The sequence below is a fragment of the Leuciscus leuciscus genome (assembly GCF_965113295.1).
Source record: "Leuciscus leuciscus genome assembly, chromosome: 10".
NCBI lineage: Eukaryota > Metazoa > Chordata > Actinopteri > Cypriniformes > Leuciscidae > Leuciscus > Leuciscus leuciscus.
Genome location: NC_138734.1, coordinates 29,045,346 through 29,063,905, shown reverse-complemented (window position 1 = coordinate 29,063,905; position 18,560 = coordinate 29,045,346). Strand labels below are relative to the sequence as shown.

The window sequence follows — 18,560 nt, the reverse complement described above, 5'->3', positions numbered from 1 at the left end:
AGACCTCGTTGACATCACGTCAGACCGAATGGATTAGTATTGAAGGACAGGAATCTAACTGCACAACTACCACTGTAAAGCACAAAATGCTCAAGCGTTTACAAGTGTCCGGACGTCTCAATGGGGTCAGCATAATGAGACAGGAGTGTAGCAACACACAATAAGGATGACAGATTGTATATGTTAAATGGGTTATCTAAACAATTACCTTAAATTGAAATGGCCATGGTCTCTCTGCACATGATAAATACTCTCGGAGATGTGTTTATATGCAGAATGAAAATGATCTGGCTGCATATCTAACATCACTGCGCACTGCTGTCGGTGGGCTGAGCTCATTTCACGCAGAGTCGCTGACACCCCCACTCATAACCCATCAGTGTTTTGGTGCATTTAAACATGCATTTAATAGATTTGAAAAAATCGTAGATATGCAATTAATAATGTTGATCTATGCATTAATATAACTAACGCCCAATTATGACTGATATGACTGCGGACAGAATCATAGCACACCTGAGACCCTGACCATGTGCTCTTGTAGGTAATTTTTGTTGAACTCTCTCTCTCTTTACCTCCCACCCTCCCAAATGCATTATCTAGGTAGCTGATCTTTATCCGTTTGAGCGTGCAACTCGTATTAATTGTTTAAAGGTGAGTTTTATCTCTTTGGCCAATAAAAAATGCATCCTCTCCAGATCGATTGTTGTTGCTAGGAGACAGAAGCATCCTGAGGCAAGGCACCATCCCGAACGCCAGACGTGTGTGTTTTCTACTACAGCAACGGCACTATTTCTCTCTCTCCCTCCCCGGTTTCCCCTTTCTCTCTCTCTCTCTCTCTCTCTCTCTCTCTCTCTCTCTCTCTCTCTCACTCTCTCTATCTCTCACTCGCTCGCTTACTCACTCTCCGATGAGTGAGGACAGTGTTGTCAGCCTCTCTGCTGCGCTTCCCGCGTGCGGACCCACACTAACGGAGTTAAGGAACAGTTTGAAATACGGCAAAGAAGAGGAAACATACAAGACTGCCAAGAAAAGGAATATTTAACAGAGGTAAGGCATTTTCTTCCACATAGAATTTTAAATGAGCTTTGCTGCTGTTTTATAATACTGAAGAGATGGAATGGGAAATAATACAAAAAATTTAAATAAATGATGTTGTAGATAAGCCAAAGTGCAGAGCTGGGCTTCATAAAACAGGGCTGATTTGATATCAGTCATTTATTGTCATTCGGTAATGCATACAAATGTGGGCAAAACAATATTTGCACGTTTCAAACTTACATCTGGGGTTTAAAATGTTTAAAACGACACTTTCCAACACCAGGATTGTAAGAGAAAACTTTGCATGCTCTTAAGCGCATCACAACCATGTCTTTTAGTGATGCGCATTAGTTCACATAAATGCCACGCGTAAAAGTCTTTAATCACTTTGCACTTCAAAGTGAATCAAAGCACACTGGGTAAAATGTTTTATAGTATATATCTGTTTAATATTATGAATAAAATGCCATGCCACAAATTGATCAAGAAAATACTACAGAGCTCCAAAGCATGGCAGATTGCAGGTTGAAACTGATGGGGATACTCCTGAAAAAAATGTCCAGAAGTTTTGAAGGACCGCTGGATCTTGCATTTATTTTGGTTAAGTGGTTGTTTAAGATATCTAAAAAAGTGATAGAGTTGCCTTTTGTTCAAAGATCCCATTTAAAACCCTTACCCTTACATAAAGGTTTTCTGAACTTATGGGGTTTGTTGCTGCTAGTGACTGAAAGGTTGCAGGTTTGAATCATTGTGACCTTAATCAAAACACGTACATTTTTGGTATCATCAGGAGGACTGTCCCCATCCCTTTACCTTTAAATCATTTTGAATAATAAATATAAAATAATAGACTCACTTCCAATTTGTCTCTTTTTTGCATCCATGCTGTTAGCTTCAGCAGCAGTGTGGCAGCTGTGTTTTAGACTTCACCTGGATCTGTAAGATAACCAGAGAAAAGACCAGGATGATTCATAATTTATTGCGTCGGGGGTCTGCGCTGAATTTTAATATCTCTGTTGCGTTAGGCTGGAGCAATGAATGTTATAGTGAGATGTGAGGTTGTAAAGCCTAATGATGATCTGATATTCTGCACGCAACACAGGTGTGGCTTTAACTCGTTTGGAATGATAATTAGCACAAGTAGTTAACCTGAAGAACACTACAGAAAAGAGTACACGCATGTGGAGGGACTTTCACTTCAACTCAACCACTGATAAAAGCAAAGAATATCTGTGTCGTCCGGGGCTGCACTGTAGAGTGAGTCATTAAAGGTCTATAAATGATGTACCCATTTCATGCACCTATGTTTTGTAAATACATTTCTATAAGAATACTAAAAAGTATTTAAAAATGGAAAAATAACAAATATTGTTATATATATATATATATATATATATATATATATAGTGTTTATTTATTTATTTGGTCTCTATTTTTCACTGTGACCAAGAGTTTCGACCATTGCAACACATTTTGTGACTACTGAAAAACAGTTGAGGATGTGTGGCTTGTGTGTTAATGTGGGTGTGCTAAAGAAATCATTGTTATTGGACTGAAGGAGCTGGCCTTGAATACACCGGACCACCGTGTTGACATGCCTGAGAGTGTATTGTGTGCAAAGATTACAATGCATATGTTCTATGACCATGCATACTGTATGTGCATGGAATTCACAATAAAACTGCACGTTCATGTGCACACAATAGCGTTTGCTAATTAGCATGCATCAAAGTTGTTATTCAAAATGTCTGTTGGGATTTGCGTGATTTTATGCATGTGTGCACAAGCGAGCTTCTCTCCATCGGCATGCATGTTTGTGCATTGGGCAGTTTTGTATACGCGTGTACATGTGTGGGAGTTTAAATTAGTAAGATGCAGGAAGGCCTTGTATGCGACCCTACGGTGCTAAATTTACTGAATATGATGCGGTAAATTGCTGTGCAGTAATAATTAGCCTTTCAATAGTGTGGTCCTTTCAGCGCATTTAAACAAGTTCTTCCACAGCCCAGTACGGCATAAGTAGACTCGCACATATGCTGGCTATCTGTCAGTTAGATGAGCGTTAAATGAGACTGAGATCTCACTCTATTACAAATGCATTAAAAATCACTACCAGAAGACATAAAGTAAACAAAGTAGCTATGGATATTTTACATTCGGACGATCACATTTTGCGACCACCAAAAACATTTGCGAACAACCCAAAACATGCAACAAACAGCATTACAAGTCCTGGCCAAAAATGGCAGCCATGTAAACCACAGTGAACACAGCTAAAGTATTTGTGAGTTCAGTGATGCAGAAGCTGTTTATCTCCATAAGCGTTAAACATCCTGAGTGCTTATATTTTTCTTCCTCCTACGCATGTGTTCTCTCCCCGCTTAGGAAGTCTACCTTTGTTAGACTGCGTTTTTCCCTGCGATGAAGCCCATGGGTGCAGAGCTCTGTTAGAAATTCTGCTTTAGTAAGAGACTCCAAGGCCCCATCAAGCTTTCAAAAGCCTTGCCTTCATATTCATTAATATGGAAAGAGTATGGAGCTGAAAACTAAAGATGTCATCACTGCGCTGTAATATTCTTACAAATGCAGCACAGGTATATGCTGCACGGTTGCACATGCATGCATACAAACGCACAAATCCAAAGTGTTTCCCTCTTCTCTGCATGCTAAAATATTACATTTAATTTGAAAGACGTCCTTGTGAACGAGCAAAAGAGTAGCGTTAGATCATAATGAGCAAATGCAGTGTGAATGTGTGCCAGAGTGTGGCGCTCCTGCTGAAAGTGATTGATAAAGTAGGCAAGCCTCCTCAGACTCCTTCAAAACAACAATTCTGTTGCATAAATCGTGCATCAAATCAATAAAGAGATGTTTGAGTGTGTCTGTCTGTGTGCATGCAGAGAGAAAGTGATAGTGATATGCAGAGATTTCAGCAGTCTGGCAGTCCCACTCGCTGCCAAGTGAATCCATTTCTGAGCAAAAAGAACAGCTTTGTAGTTTTTTTTTTTTTCTGTTTTGGAGGAGCAGCGTTGCTGCAGAACACTTCTACACTCTACGGAGATCTACAATCTCACATTTACAAAGCAAACTGAGTCTCAAACCAGATGCTAACACATTATTATGATAAAAATATTCAAGAACTGAATGGGTTTTCCTGGTGCAGCTCAACAGTAGAGGGTGTCAATTATGTCGATTAGGTTTAGGCTTAAATTCAGCCACAGATTATTTTGGAGGAAAAAGATACAAGGGCAATACAACAACGAAGGTAACAACCTTTCGTGTGGGAACATTTCGTTCTTACGTAAAACACAAAAGATGTAATCTTGAAGAATATCCTGGCCACGTTTTTGACTATAATGAAAGTGTCAAGCTGTCAAGCTCCAAAATGACAAATAAATACCATAAAAGTATAATAAAAGTGGCCCATGTGACACGTACTTGTCTTTTTTTTTATTAAAAAAATATCTTAATTCTTTTATATCTGATCTTTTTAATTAATCAGTTCAGAAAACCGATCTGAATGATTCATTCACAAATCAGACTGATCCAGCTAGTTGTAATTTTAAAGAGTTACCAGTAAATATTTTTAAATGTCTGTTTTTGAATTCATGGTTGTGAGTTGTAAATAATGTCAGAATCCTTTCTGGTGCAGTACAGTAGATTTCAAGAAGGCTGAAACAATGGAAACAAAAATACTAGGATATGCAGAGTCAAGATATGCTGCAGCACAACACTAGCTGATATTTATGGTCAACTCATGGAGGTATATGGATGCAACATTATGTCCTAGAATTATATCCTGGAAATATACTTACATGACCAATGAACACCCGCGCCGATACATTGCGCTGTGGCACTTATATGAGCATCCTGAGTTGCGAAGGTGGCTCATGTCATTTTCCAGTGCTGAAATGTCCAGATCACATCTCAAAACAAGAAAAGCAGTACATATTCTTGTAAAAAGAAATTCAATCTTGTAAAGTAATGTGTTACCACTTATTTACTGGAAAAGCCCTAGTACATACAGCATATAGTTCAGTTTTGGGATAGCAATGAACATGGGATTCGGAATCTGCCTTAAAATTCCCTTTCAGCGCATGTTGAGTGACTGAAGCAGACTACATCTGAAACGAGATGTTAAACATAGCGTAACACACATCTCTCCTAGACTGGAATGAAGACTTTCTAATGATAGTAATTACTGACAGTGACGGCTTGGCAGGAGAGATCACAGTTTGACTGGAAAAAGTTTGGGCATGTAGCCCAAAAGGAAACTAACTACTTTTTAGGAGTCTACTGATGATTGTTTCAGAAGATTGATCTATTTTGTGTGTGTATGTGTCTAAATAAATGATGTGTTTTATCAGCTTCAGTCTATGGTTCCTGACAGCGCTTCTCTAAGTCACCACTGCAGGGCCACTTTCCCCGCTGAGTCACAACATCCTGACATACACTTTATCTCTCTGCTCTCTCCGGCTTCTCTGAATATCTTAATCCATAGAATGCGATTAATAGCAAACTCACTCAACACCATTTTGTATCTCAGGAAATGTGGTTTGCTTTCAGATCATGCAAAAGTCTTAATAAAACACATTATGTAGGTCACTCTGTCTTGCAGGACTTGTCCCCGTGCACGGCTCTCTGGATTTGCTGCGTTTGGAGTTTTTCCCGGCTATACCCAGTGTCAGGTTTATGGATCAGTGGCCTTACAGCTGTTAGAAGAGCACTTTTAATATTTAATTGTGTCCCTCCCCTATGGTATCTAACAACAGGATTCAGCAATATAATATAATATAAATACTATGTGTCATCAAAACAATCAACATATTAAACTGGAATTTTACAATTTGTTAGAAAATGTTGCATCAAGTCAAGTCACCTTTATTTATAGCGTTTTATACAATACAGATGGTTTCAATCCAGCTTTAAGGAATGCTTGCACTTTTGAGACAGATTTCATCACTTGATTCATATAGATAAATTTGGAAAAAGTTCTAAAATGTGTCAATACTTAATAAGGGTAAAAAAAAATCTCTTTTACTTTAAAGTTAGCTATAAACTACAGGAAACCTCTCGTTTACATTACTTTAATATTAAAGGTTAAAATTAACAGAGCCCAAACTAAATTCAATTGACATGTATTAAAATGTTTTAGTACTGTATAAATATAATATATAATTGATTTAATATTCAGTTGTAGCCTATACAAATTTGCACATAAGGCAGTTTTTATATCAATCTTCCACGTGTTTTTTCCAATTAGTTGAAATATAAACATTTGGTGGCAGTTGTGAAAATTTGTTTTAATGACAGATAGAGTTGTGCAAACATACATTACCTTAACAGGTAAATAATGAATAGTGAACATATACATTAATCTATAGTACACAAATGCTCCTCTCTAGAGTTAGCTAACTAACTGACACTGAATGGTTTTCCTGAGGTAAATTTAGCAGTATGACGTTTTTACAAGCTGCTTTATTGTCTTTCCGCGGTTGAAACATGAATACATGAGAGATGATACATTTCAGTAGTAAGTTGTACTTTATCTTTCAACATACCTTCTATTCTGATGTTCATTCATGTGTGTTTCGTGCTATAGGCTAGAAGTAAAGTGGAAGTGGACATATGTGCACGTGCGCCCGCCCTGTGTTCGCGCTTGAACTGATGCGATCCATCACGACACATCAAGAAGCGCCAAAACGGTATTTATTCTTTACATTTCTTGATAAAAATGACACAATTTGAAAGCTGAAACAGTTTCATATTTTTTTAAAGTAACAAAGCACAAAGCTTGATGTGATTGTTGAACGAGCTAATGTTTAGTTAAGTTTCATTCACTCATTAAAGGGTTATTTCACCCAAAAATGAAATTTCTGTCATTACTCACCCTCATATCGGGAGAAGCACACTTGTGCTTAACAAGCTGCACAATTTGAGGTATCATTCATGTCTGCTGTATGAACAAAGCAGGACTATTTACACTCCAAACTGTAATTTCCTAAAGCAAGCATCACCATTGGTCATACTGATTAGGGATTTGAACAAACCCTTTACCATAAGGTTGCATTTAGCACTATACAAAACTCATACAATTTACAATACATTTCAAAGACCTTTTCGCAGAACAATTTAGGCAGCATCTTCAAGTGATTTGAGATTGAACCTATCTTTTAATAAGCACACCAGAACCATTAAGCTACAAACATCCTAAACACAACAGAGATTGTGTTCAAGCATGGGAAACAAATGAAGAGCTCTCCGGCTCTGAATAGCTATTTCCTTTAGCGGGGGTTGATGGTCATGGTCCATCGGGCATGTGAGTGTGTTGTGGTGCCAGGTTTCAAACTTAGTACCACCCCCCTCTATGAAGAACTCAAGTGGATCTTTTAGTCCTTCTTAACGATTCGCTTCAATAGTGGGAATGCATTCCTACAGAAACTCTCATAACATACATGCAGAGACATAGAACAAAAACAAATACTTTGAACCTAACCTTAATTATTAAACCTCTGTGTGTAACTCTGTGTACAATCCTACATGGTTTACTGCTCAGACCTTTGCTTGGAGAATGATAAAACAGGTGGAAAAAAATTATACACCATTTGTAGACACCAAAATATCATAGAGACGGTTGACTTTCACATTTTAAAGTCTTCCCAAACAGTCATTCAGATGCAAGCAAAATACAGCTACCCAGAACATAGCAACCACCTACCAATGGCCTATAGCAATTATCATATAAAAGCATAGCAAATACATAGCAACATGCTAAAATGACTCAAATTGTGGATAATATTTTAGGATATTGGATTTGTAATATTGGATTTTTTTTTTTTTTTTTTTACTAGACAAACATTTCAATAAATACATTTGGCAAAAAAAAAAATCTCACAATACATTAGCAACTGCATAGCAACACCCTAGCAACCACCTACTGCTAACATATCAACCCCATAGCAATGTGCTAAAAATGACTCAGAACACCTTAGTAACTGCAGAGCAACACCCTAGCAACAGTCAACAGTCTCTATAACATTCTGGTGTCTACATATGATTGGTAGTGCATTAGTTGGTGGATGCTATGCAACATAGCAACCACCAACTAAAGTGCTAGCAATCATGTAGACACCAGAATATCATAGAGACTGTTCTCAGTAAGCAACCACCCAGAACACCCATTGTTGTATTGTTTAAATATTTTTATATAACTTTGTGTTAAACAAGGAGATATTTTGGAAATATTTGGCAAAAAAAGCAACCACCCATAACACCCTAGGAACCACCTACTATGTTGTAGCAATAACAGACAACACCATAGCAACAAGCTACAAATGATTTAGAATACCTTAGCAACTGCATAGCAACAACCTAACAACCACTTAACACCATAGCAACCACTTAGCAATCACAATCATGCCATTTGCTTTTGAGAAGGGCGGCACGGTGGCTCAGTGGGTTGCACTGTCGCCTGTGCCAAATCCAATGTATGCGTGCAGATAATTGAGCGGTACTAACACTAGGAAAAGATAATAATGTCGCTTTGAGAAAAAAAATGTCTGCCAAATTCCCTGACTCTGAACACCTCAACAACTGCATGGCAATGCCTTGGCAACCACCCAGAAAACCCTAACACTGTAGCAGCAAGATTTTGCACGAGCAAGCACCACTCACCCCATTACAGGTCAAAGGTGAGCCTGAAGTCAAGTGTCTGCCATAAAGGCTCAGGTTACCTTCAATTTCTGCGTTCCACTCCGTCTCGCGTTCATTTCAGTTATACTCCTTTGGCTGTGAGCATGGAAAGACACGTTCGGTGCGTGCGCACTATCTAGTGGATTTTGTTTTCAAGCGCTGAAGTCACTCGCACATGCACTGTTGTATGCGCACCATCCACGCGGTCACAAATTTGGGCTGCACACGGACGGGGTGTGCGGATGTCCGCGGACCCTCCTGATGACTAAAATGACCTCACATGGACAGTGGACGGCCAAAGTATATTTTGGACAATTCAGTATCAACCCAGGTCTTTTCTAAAAACAACAGACCTAACAGACGAATTGTACATGACCTCAACTAGATCAACACACAGTGACTTTAAAGAGATTTAGATGACAACAAAGGTTCTTAATGAGCTGTATCTGGTATCAGACACATCAGTGAGTGATACGTCCTCCATGCGTAATTTGTCTTCCTCTTCATTTCTAAAACCATGCGCTGGCTTAATGTAGTGCGCAGTGGTAATGTCCTCCCTTGATCTGCTTTGCTGATTGGCAGATGAATCGATTGGCATGCTGGTTAAGACTCTCCGGTGCCTCTTTTGGTGCGTTTCATCATCAGAGGAGTTACTCACAGAAAGTCATCAAAGCCTCTGATGCACATTACAACATTGCAAATGCGAGTTCTGACAGATGATTGGAAGATGTCAAATGTGTCAGCCAATCATGAGCTCTCATTTTGCTGCACTAAAATGGTATTTGCTTGCGCTACATGCTTAACTGAATGTATAAAATATTTTATTCTAAAAATGGGAAAGTCGTCTTGTTGGTTCAGCTTTAAATTCTTGACATTCTAGGTATATAAAAAAAGAAGGAAAGTTACATACGTCGATGCGTTTTGGATTTTTTTTTCCTGATAACAGCGAAAATAACTTAAAATACTATGTCATTATTGGCCATGCAGATAAAGTAATTCATCATTTGTAAAGGGTCTATTTTATTTGTATACAGTCATAATAACAACAAAACTTTGTGCTTTTGTAAAATAAAGAAAACAAACAGGGTGCGCGTTCTGTCATCTCAGTCTCCGTGAAATTCTTTCTTAAACTCAGCGAATACTTGCCACACAGACATGAGAAACTTTTCTATAGAAAGCTAGAAATGTCTACTTTTAAATGAAAGAACAAAAAAGAACAACAATTATTGTCTGATTATGTAATCTGTATGAAATCAACGACAGATACAATCTTTCCCATCTGAGCTCATTAAGCACAAATGTCAGGGCATGTCAAAACATCTCCAGGGCCCAAAACACCCCTCAGACCACAGAGGGTTAAAATAACTCATAGCAAGTAATCATTTTACATTTATATATTTATAAACACAGCTTTGCTGGAAAACAATGGCTTACAATATACTTTATCATTTTCAACCCATTCTAACTGATGCTTCCACTATCCATGGTACCATAAATCATTCTCACAATTTCAACAATGCCTCATCTGTGTAAGCCAGCTACATAATGTTTTTGGTGACATATTTAATTTACAGTAACAATGCTACAATACATCACAGAAAAGCAAATGTTTAAGTTTGAAAGGCATAAAAACACATGCACATGATCAACAAACTTAAAACACAGTGACAACGACAAATGACAGTTCTGTCAACTGGTCTGAAACGCTCTCGCACTCGCCCCGGGTCGTCCTTACTGTTGAGCCCTGCTATTATTTCTGAATTCTTATACAAGCACAAGTATGCAATTTAATAGAAAGTATGCTGTCCCAGGAGGATCCAGACTCTCTCCAATAAAGACTATTTCCACATAATTGCACCACTACAAAAGAGTTCTTCTTTAAAACACGTTGCAACACACTCACTATATTCTCTGTGTCTCTTGAAGCAAGCAAAACAAATTTCATAGTTTTCATGGATGAGGACAAGCATTGTTATGAAAAAAGGATAACGTTAGTATTTTTTCCATTCCTTTTTTTGGCACAGGAATTTGGAATTGATTTTTTCGAGCTGACTGTTTGATTTAAGCATGCTGTTAAGGAACTGCCTGCGAGCAAAATCCAATTAAATCCTGAGCCTCTCTGCACCCAAAAAAACGCCCCGTACCACTCTTCTGTCCTTCCCCCTTTAACTAATTAACATGATTAGCCAAGAGGAACTGCTTAAAGATAGGCTACAGTAGGTGTTTGAGGGAAGGAACGAAATTGCATTCGACTTCCCACTGCCGAGAAGTTAATGCAGTCGGGGGAACTATGACCAGATCAGACCTGTTTGATATTGTTCAGACCTGTTGACTAATTTTAAGATGTTCAAGGATTAGTTTGACCACAGATTTTGTTGTGGTTCACTTTTTCTGCCTCTGTACTGAGTTACGGCACTCATGAGAAAATGACCCAAGTGATGCACTATAGACAATTTGGTTTTAAATGAGCAAAACTCTACGATTTTCTCTTTAAAATTCAGATGGTTATGAAATGCATAATTGCCTACTCGGAGAACTTTTTTTACATGCCAACACCTGTTCTTAAAATTAGAATCCAGCTTAGCAGAGAATGTAAATAATTCATTAGCACAAATTATGCGCAGGGGCTCCCTTTGTGTACAATAACATACAGCTGGTTATTATTTTTCCACTGATTTAAGACAGACATGTTTACAGAGAATTTAGAAATATATAATGCTCTGATTTTTTTACAATATGTTGAATGTGTGTGTCATGTTTAAAATCATCACAAAATAATGTTTTCAATCCATACCTCATTTCTGAGAGAAGCAGGATATCCAGCAAGAAAATAATGCTGGACTTTTTTCCATCGGGAATTGATTGGAACATGAAAACTGCTCTCTATATGACAGGTGGTCGGTGGAAAGAGGCTGAAAGAAAACTGACGTCAAACAAAAAGGAATGTCTTTTCAGAGGCAGAGAAAGTTATTACATTTTGATGTTTTTCTTTGAAATAATGTGCACTGATGAATCGTGCATAATTTCAAGCATCTTTGTTCCATTTGATTGAGTAAAAAAAAAAATAATCCCAATTATTTCCTCAGCATTTTAAATATGAAATTATCACAAACATAGAAAAAGACCTCCTTATTTTCTCATTCGCCATACAGAATTGAACTGAGAATGCGTTTTAAATGACAATTCTTAATGAATGTAAGAAAGTTGAATTAAAATGCAAAGAGATTCAACTGTAATATTTAACTAGAAAAGTTTGACAAACTTTAAATGTTCACGACAAAGCCTTGTTTAAACTTTTTGACATGTTTAAAACCTTTAAAGTCAAGGGTTTACAGGATGGATGTATGGATGGATGTATGGATGGATGGATGGATGGATGGATGGATGGTTGTATGGATGTATGGATGGATGTATGGATGTATGGCTGGATGGATGGATAGAAAGTGCAACCCTGCTGGGATACACAGTGCATGCCATTCGCCACATTTCAACTAGTGGATGATGTCTGACAGGGCCGCTCACACATTCTCCTCACATTCTCACTCACTTTGTGACGGTGTGAGGGGGGAAGCGGCTTGAATTTCCTCTCACCCGGTGTGGCCACAGAGACTCAGTGTGCTAAAACAACACCAGTCCACTTCTAAAGAGTCCAAGAGTCTGTCATCAAAGCAGAAAGCACTCACCCTCCCCTCTCCTCCGGCCCTCAAGATCTCCCACTGACCTCTCAGGAGAGAGAGGAAGAACTCAAGCAAGTGGAGATGCTTTAAACCGGTGGCGGCAGCGTAGCTTTTGCCCAGCGAGAGCACCATTGTTGCTGTTTGGCTGGCAGACTGAATCACGGTGGAAGAAGATAATGAGGAAAGCTGCCGTTAGTGTGATGCTGCCAGAGGCCTGCGTGTTTTGCTTTGTGTTGCATTGCACGGTGGAGATAGCATCTTTGCAGTTGAGTGTTATCCAGCCTTTGAGCCATCTCCTGGCCAGGCTGTGAGGCTTTGTGTTGCTGCCAGAGCCGTGGAAACCCAGCAAGCCATCTCACACACCTCATAAATCTGCCCCCCATCGCAACCGCCGCCTCCTGCGCTCGCCCACCCATCTGCAAGGAAACGTGGAAGAGGAAATCAGATTAGGGACATTTTTTTCCCCAAGCCCTAAGATCAAAACCCAGGCTTAGATATCAAGGCTGCCTTTTGCAGAGTTTCAGAACTTTACTTCAAATGGAGAGATGCACATACCCGGCATCAGATTTGACAATTAGTGCTTTCCGCTTTGCTCTCTGAGAAGCTATTTATTGGGCGGCTAAATTTGTAACATTTTCTAAAAGTTGTAGGTGCAGGATTTAATTAGGAAAGATGAAGCAAAAACCTTCATTTTATTCACTGACAACTCACAAATTCAGAACCAGGCACTATCTGCGCTGGTCTTAAACGTCATAAAATTATTCCGCACAGTTGAATGGATTTATTTTGAACTTAATCCAGGCAAACTGAGGGGGGAAAAATATCTTAATTTAGATTACTGTAGCATCTGGACCAATCAGACACACACAAATTATTCATTATATATAATGAATAATCCAGCAAACTCACTCTCCCAACAAAGGTCTATGAAACTTCCCCCAAAACTAACATCACAAATGAAGCTAACACACTGGCAGAACCCGGTGTCCTGTTACAGGACACATTAAGACTGATAAGACTTTTTACGACCCAAAAAGGAATTTGCAGAGAGTTGTGAATCTAACTGAATTATTTTTGAGAAGGAGAAATAAACCCTTTTAATCATATATATTCTATATATAACCACTTGAAAAATGTATAAACATTATCTAATTTTCCCATCTCATGATTTTCCTTTAATGTGGTTTGGCCTATTTACTCTTTTAAACTCTTTTGGGTTAATGTTGCAGACTTGCATACTATGGTTAACCAATATCATATGTGTGGCATGTTTATAAAAAATCCAATCTTCGTCCCCCATTTGTTCATTTACAATACATTTTGCTAACTTTGTGACGCATTAGTATTATTAGAACCTTGAAGATTCTTTTGTAAAACATCCAATCAAATTACATGTTCAAAGGCCTGCTTGAACAAAGGGTCGTAAAGAAATTCCCTCCAAACGGAACAACTTCTTATTGGCTCACAACCATCCAGAGGGTGTGACATCTTCACGCTTTAAAAATCATTGATCACAAGATCACGCCTCTTAGTCTCTAAGATTTTTAGTCTCTTAGTCCCTTTCTGAAATCCTAATGTGAAGATTATGCTGAACTAGAAGTTTTCTAAGGACTTCCAAGCTTGTGCCAGGCTGCGGCCTTGTCTTTCCATTCACCAAAGATCCTCTGACTCAAACTGGTTCTCTCTCATCAAGACAACATCAGCAAAGATCAACTGGAGCCTCACCAAATTGCATCAGAACATTTTAATTCAAATGGGCGAGACATGCAAGTATATAGTATCATTATTTGATACATTAAATATCCTTACTTACCCCTTTTTCTTCTTTCTTTAGAGCTAATTTGCTACATTACATAACATTTTATCTGACTGTTAATTCATTATTAAAGCAACACAATTCTTGAACTTTTTGTAAATTTTATTTCATTATGTTTAGGTCTAATTTACAAATTTAAGAGTAATGTTCAAAAATGTTGTTGCTTTAGGCCATTTTAATAAAGTAAATTGAACAAGCATCAAAATATACTTTTTGGATGCAATTTACTATTTGGAAATCTGTTCAAAAGAGACACCTGTGTATGTTTGCTATTGATCATGTAATTCATTAAAAAGGTTTTGAGAATTTTATCATCATTAGCTGAGTAGCATAATTCCTTTAGTGAATCGAGGGTTAAAAACAATATATAATTTTATACCAATTTAAATAATTAAATAATAAACAGCACTATCAACGGACACAATGTGTTTTTTTTCAGTCAGCTCAACAGTTGGATCTTCTGTCTGAGCTTCTGTGCTGATTAATTTATGTTTCTCATGTGTTTTCCATCCTTGAGAATCTATTTTGACAAATCTGTTCATAAGGGTACGGAAGGCGCAGAGGAGTTGGCGTTGGGTGAATTTGTTGAGGTTTGTTTTGTGCGAGGGCGCCTGTTGTATATTTGGCAAGTTGGTTTTGCAGACAATCTTCTTTCAACAGAACACTGTGATTACAGAGAACTACTGTAACTGACCCTGCAAAGCACAGGAAAGCCCTGAAATGTCTAACGTTAAAGTATGAGTCTCAGATTGATATTCTATACAGGTAGAGCTGTTCAGATGGTAGTCCAAAAACCTTGAAGAGAATTAGCATTTTTGACCCATGGGTTCCCTCTGGATTTCCATCCAAAAATCCAAATAACTGATTAAATAAATAACAGAAATCTCCAAAAGTGTTTGTCATGATTACATGTCACTTACATATTTTGCTTCTTTAGCTCAAATTAGGCTAATAACCACCTGTATTTTTCAGTCTGGTCGAGTTAATGTGCTTTCAGTAAACAAACTTTATCGAAAATAGCAACTTCCTTTTTTTTTTTTTTTTTTTACTGAAAGGAGGGGTGTCCTACCGCAGCCATATTGAAAATTATGATTTCTCACATTTATATTTCAATGCTTTCTCCTTGCCTAATAGTGTCTCCTTCTCTCTGTCTGTTTGTCAGCAGTTCAAAGGCTGAACCCAGTGCTGTGGATCTCCATGAGTAACCAGACAGAGCTCCCTGCTGCCCCTTCATGCCTCTGTCAGTTCCTTGACGCCCACCTTTCACCCTCTATCTCCCCACCTGACCGTAACACCTCCTCAATCTTCTTCCCTTAAATGATGTGGTCCGCGGTCCGTGCTCTGCTCCTGGTGATGCTGGGTGCCGAGATCCTGCTTTCCAGCGGAGACACTCCCCGCAGGGAAATTAAGATTGATGGGGACCTGGTTCTGGGAGGCCTCTTCCCCATCCATGAGAAGGGCATGGGCATGGACGAATGTGGCCGGATCAACGAAGACCGTGGCATCCAGCGGCTTGAGGCAATGCTCTTTGCCATAGATCAGATCAATCAGGATGTAGGTCTGCTGCCGGGCGTGGCTTTGGGCGTCCACATCTTGGACACGTGCTCGAGGGACACCTACGCTCTGGAACAGGCGCTGGAGTTCGTCAGGGCCTCGCTTACAAAAGTGGATGATACAGAGTTCATCTGTCCCGATGGTTCCTACGCACTTCAGGAAGACAGTCCGCTGGCCATAACTGGTGTCATTGGGGGATCTTTTAGCAGCGTCTCCATACAGGTTAGAACCAGTCAATTTGATCTAAAATAGGTCATGAAGAATCCACACAAAAATTAAAAAAATAATTACTATATAAATCTAGAAAAGTTAAATCTAGTAAAGCTAATAATTAGCTTTACTAGATTTAACTAAACCAAAACAATTATTTGTTGTAACCTATTTGCACATGCTTATCTGCCCACATGCATCAGCCTATTTTAACAAGGTTTAAAAAATATTACTATACTATATTAGATTATATAAGACCTAAACAATTTTACAATTTCTGCACTGTAAAAAAAAAAAAAAGTCATGACAACATGTTTTACATTACTTTAACAATAGTAATGAGCAGTTATACAAGATTCAACACATTCATAATTAGTTCATAAATTTAAACATATTTGAATTTTTTTTTAATTTATGAATTCAAATCACATAAACGAAATGGTCCATTCCGTTGTTCCATTAAGATTTATAAAACATGTTTTCTCGTTTAAAATTCTTCTTAATCCATAACATGAATAATATGTAAGGATTATTCCATTTAATTTGATGGAATTTTACTATACAATTGAAAATCTTAAAAGTGTACTTGAATGAATTAAACATAAATTGTTCCTTGAATAAATACACTATGGAATTCAACAAGAAATACAACCCTATTTTTAAATTAAATTGAATTGAAATAGAATAAAATAAAATAAACATAGACAGTTTTTAAAATCATGATCTATTTCATTAATTTTCTAAATTTGTTTCTAAAAATGTTTTATATGTGACCCTGGAACACAAAACCAGTCATATGGGTAAATTTTTTTAAATTGAGATTTATACATCACATGAAAGCTGAATAAATAAGCTTTCCATTGATGTATGGTTTGTTAGTATAGGACTATTATTAGTATAGGAATATTTGGCCGAGATACAACTATTTGAAAATCTGGAATCTGAGGGTGAAAAAAACAAATCGAAACATTGAGAAAATCGCCTTTAGAGTTGTCCATTTATGTTCGCTATTGTGCTGCATTCACTCACAAAAATAAATGTTTCATATATTTACGGTACGAAATTTACAAAATATCTTCATGGAACATGATCTTTACTTAATATCCTAATGATTTTTGGCATAAAAGAAAAATCAATAATTTTGACCCATACAATGTATTGTTGGCTATTGCCACAAATATACCCGTGCGACTTGTGACTGGTTTTGTGATCCAGGGTCACATATTGCTTTCCATATAGTCCTAAAACAAATGGATTAAATACATTTCTATTTTATAAATTTAAAATGATAGCAACAAAAGCAACAGCAACATCTTGCTTATTTTAATTGAACAAGATGCAGAAAATCCAGTCTTTGTAGCATAACCTCCCTTAAGATCTTCAAGTTCACTTTTTGAGTACAGTCACCTAAATAAACCTCTTTTATTTGTGTAAAGTTTGGATGAATTCATTGTGAATCACAAATTTGTTCTTTACCCTCCAGAAACCCATTTGGCAAAACAACACAGCTCTTTTTCCTGACCAACTATAAAGAACCCAATCCATAATTTAAAGGGCCGCCCTCAAATAAAACTCTGCGCCACCCCCGTTTCCATTCTTCGCCCCTGTAAATCCAGTTTGCTCTTTCCTTTCCTCGTGTACGTGTACGGATTAGCACTGCAGCTATGCTATTGTGTGTGTTGTGCGTTGTTGCTTTCTAGTATCACTGGTGACAGAGCCATGGGAATTTGCATAATTTTGCATAACCCTCTCCCCATTTGTGGCTCAGTAAAAGCTGACTTCCTCTATCAGTTCCAAAATCCGTAATCTGTCTAACCCTCCTTTCTTCTTGTTCCCTCTCTCTGTTTTTTTCTTGTTCTCTGTCACTCTTTTTTCCCCATCTCCCTGCAGTTTTATTTAGCGATGTTGCTCTGTTTCTGGCAAAGAGCTAGGAGAATTGTGACCTCACAGTGGTCTCTCTTTAGAAAACCATTGTTATCCATTGCTCTCCTTTCATCGCCAACGACTGGGCATTGTTTTTTTCTCACGACACTGGCTGTTGTTTGACATCCCGCCTCCCTCATTCTGGCAGACTCTCTCTTGAGATTCTGTATCCTTATTCCTCTATATTCTTTTAAGTTACATTATTTTTTTTAGTTCAAAGGGATAAAATAGGGTCACTTTCCAATGAACTGAAAAAACAGTGTAATTTTTTCTTTTGGGGGGATTCCTCCCAGTAAACAAAGTTCAAACATTGCTTTTTCTTTACATCCTGAGATATTTGGTTTCTTTTCTTCTCATTAACTCTTTCTCCACCATTGACAGATTTTTCTGTCATTTATGAGACAGCGCATCCCCACCATTAAAGGAATTTTTCAGCTTTCCATGTTTTCACTGTTATACGGTGAGCGGTGCAAATACAGATCTTCTGAAAGAGAAGCACATCAAAACACATAAAAAAAAAAAATGCATAAAGCTTTATAAGCAGAAGCTCTGTTCTTTCTTTTGATATATTGCATGTTCAGATATTCATACAACAAAATGTATCGGGGACATGACAGTTTTTTGATGCACAATGTATAGGCCAATAA

General features: G+C 37.8%; 1 protein-coding gene across 4 annotated transcripts in view; it reads left to right on the top strand.

The window, feature by feature from the left end:
* Positions 1-911: 911 nt before the first annotated feature.
* Positions 912-18,560, top strand: part of grm3 (glutamate receptor, metabotropic 3) — a 42,402-nt gene continuing 24,753 nt past the window's right edge. Inside the window, exons 1-3 of one of the 4 annotated variants that reach the window (XM_082181794.1) lie at positions 915-1,050; positions 6,644-6,746; positions 15,392-16,002. In XM_082181794.1, coding sequence (XP_082037920.1) covers positions 15,544-16,002 — 459 coding nt within the window. In that variant the 5' untranslated portion in view covers positions 915-1,050; positions 6,644-6,746; positions 15,392-15,543. Of the gene's footprint in view, positions 1,051-6,643; positions 6,747-15,388; positions 16,003-18,560 lie in introns of all 4 variants that reach the window. The other 3 variants (XM_082181793.1, XM_082181795.1, XM_082181796.1) reach the window with 3 other exon arrangements.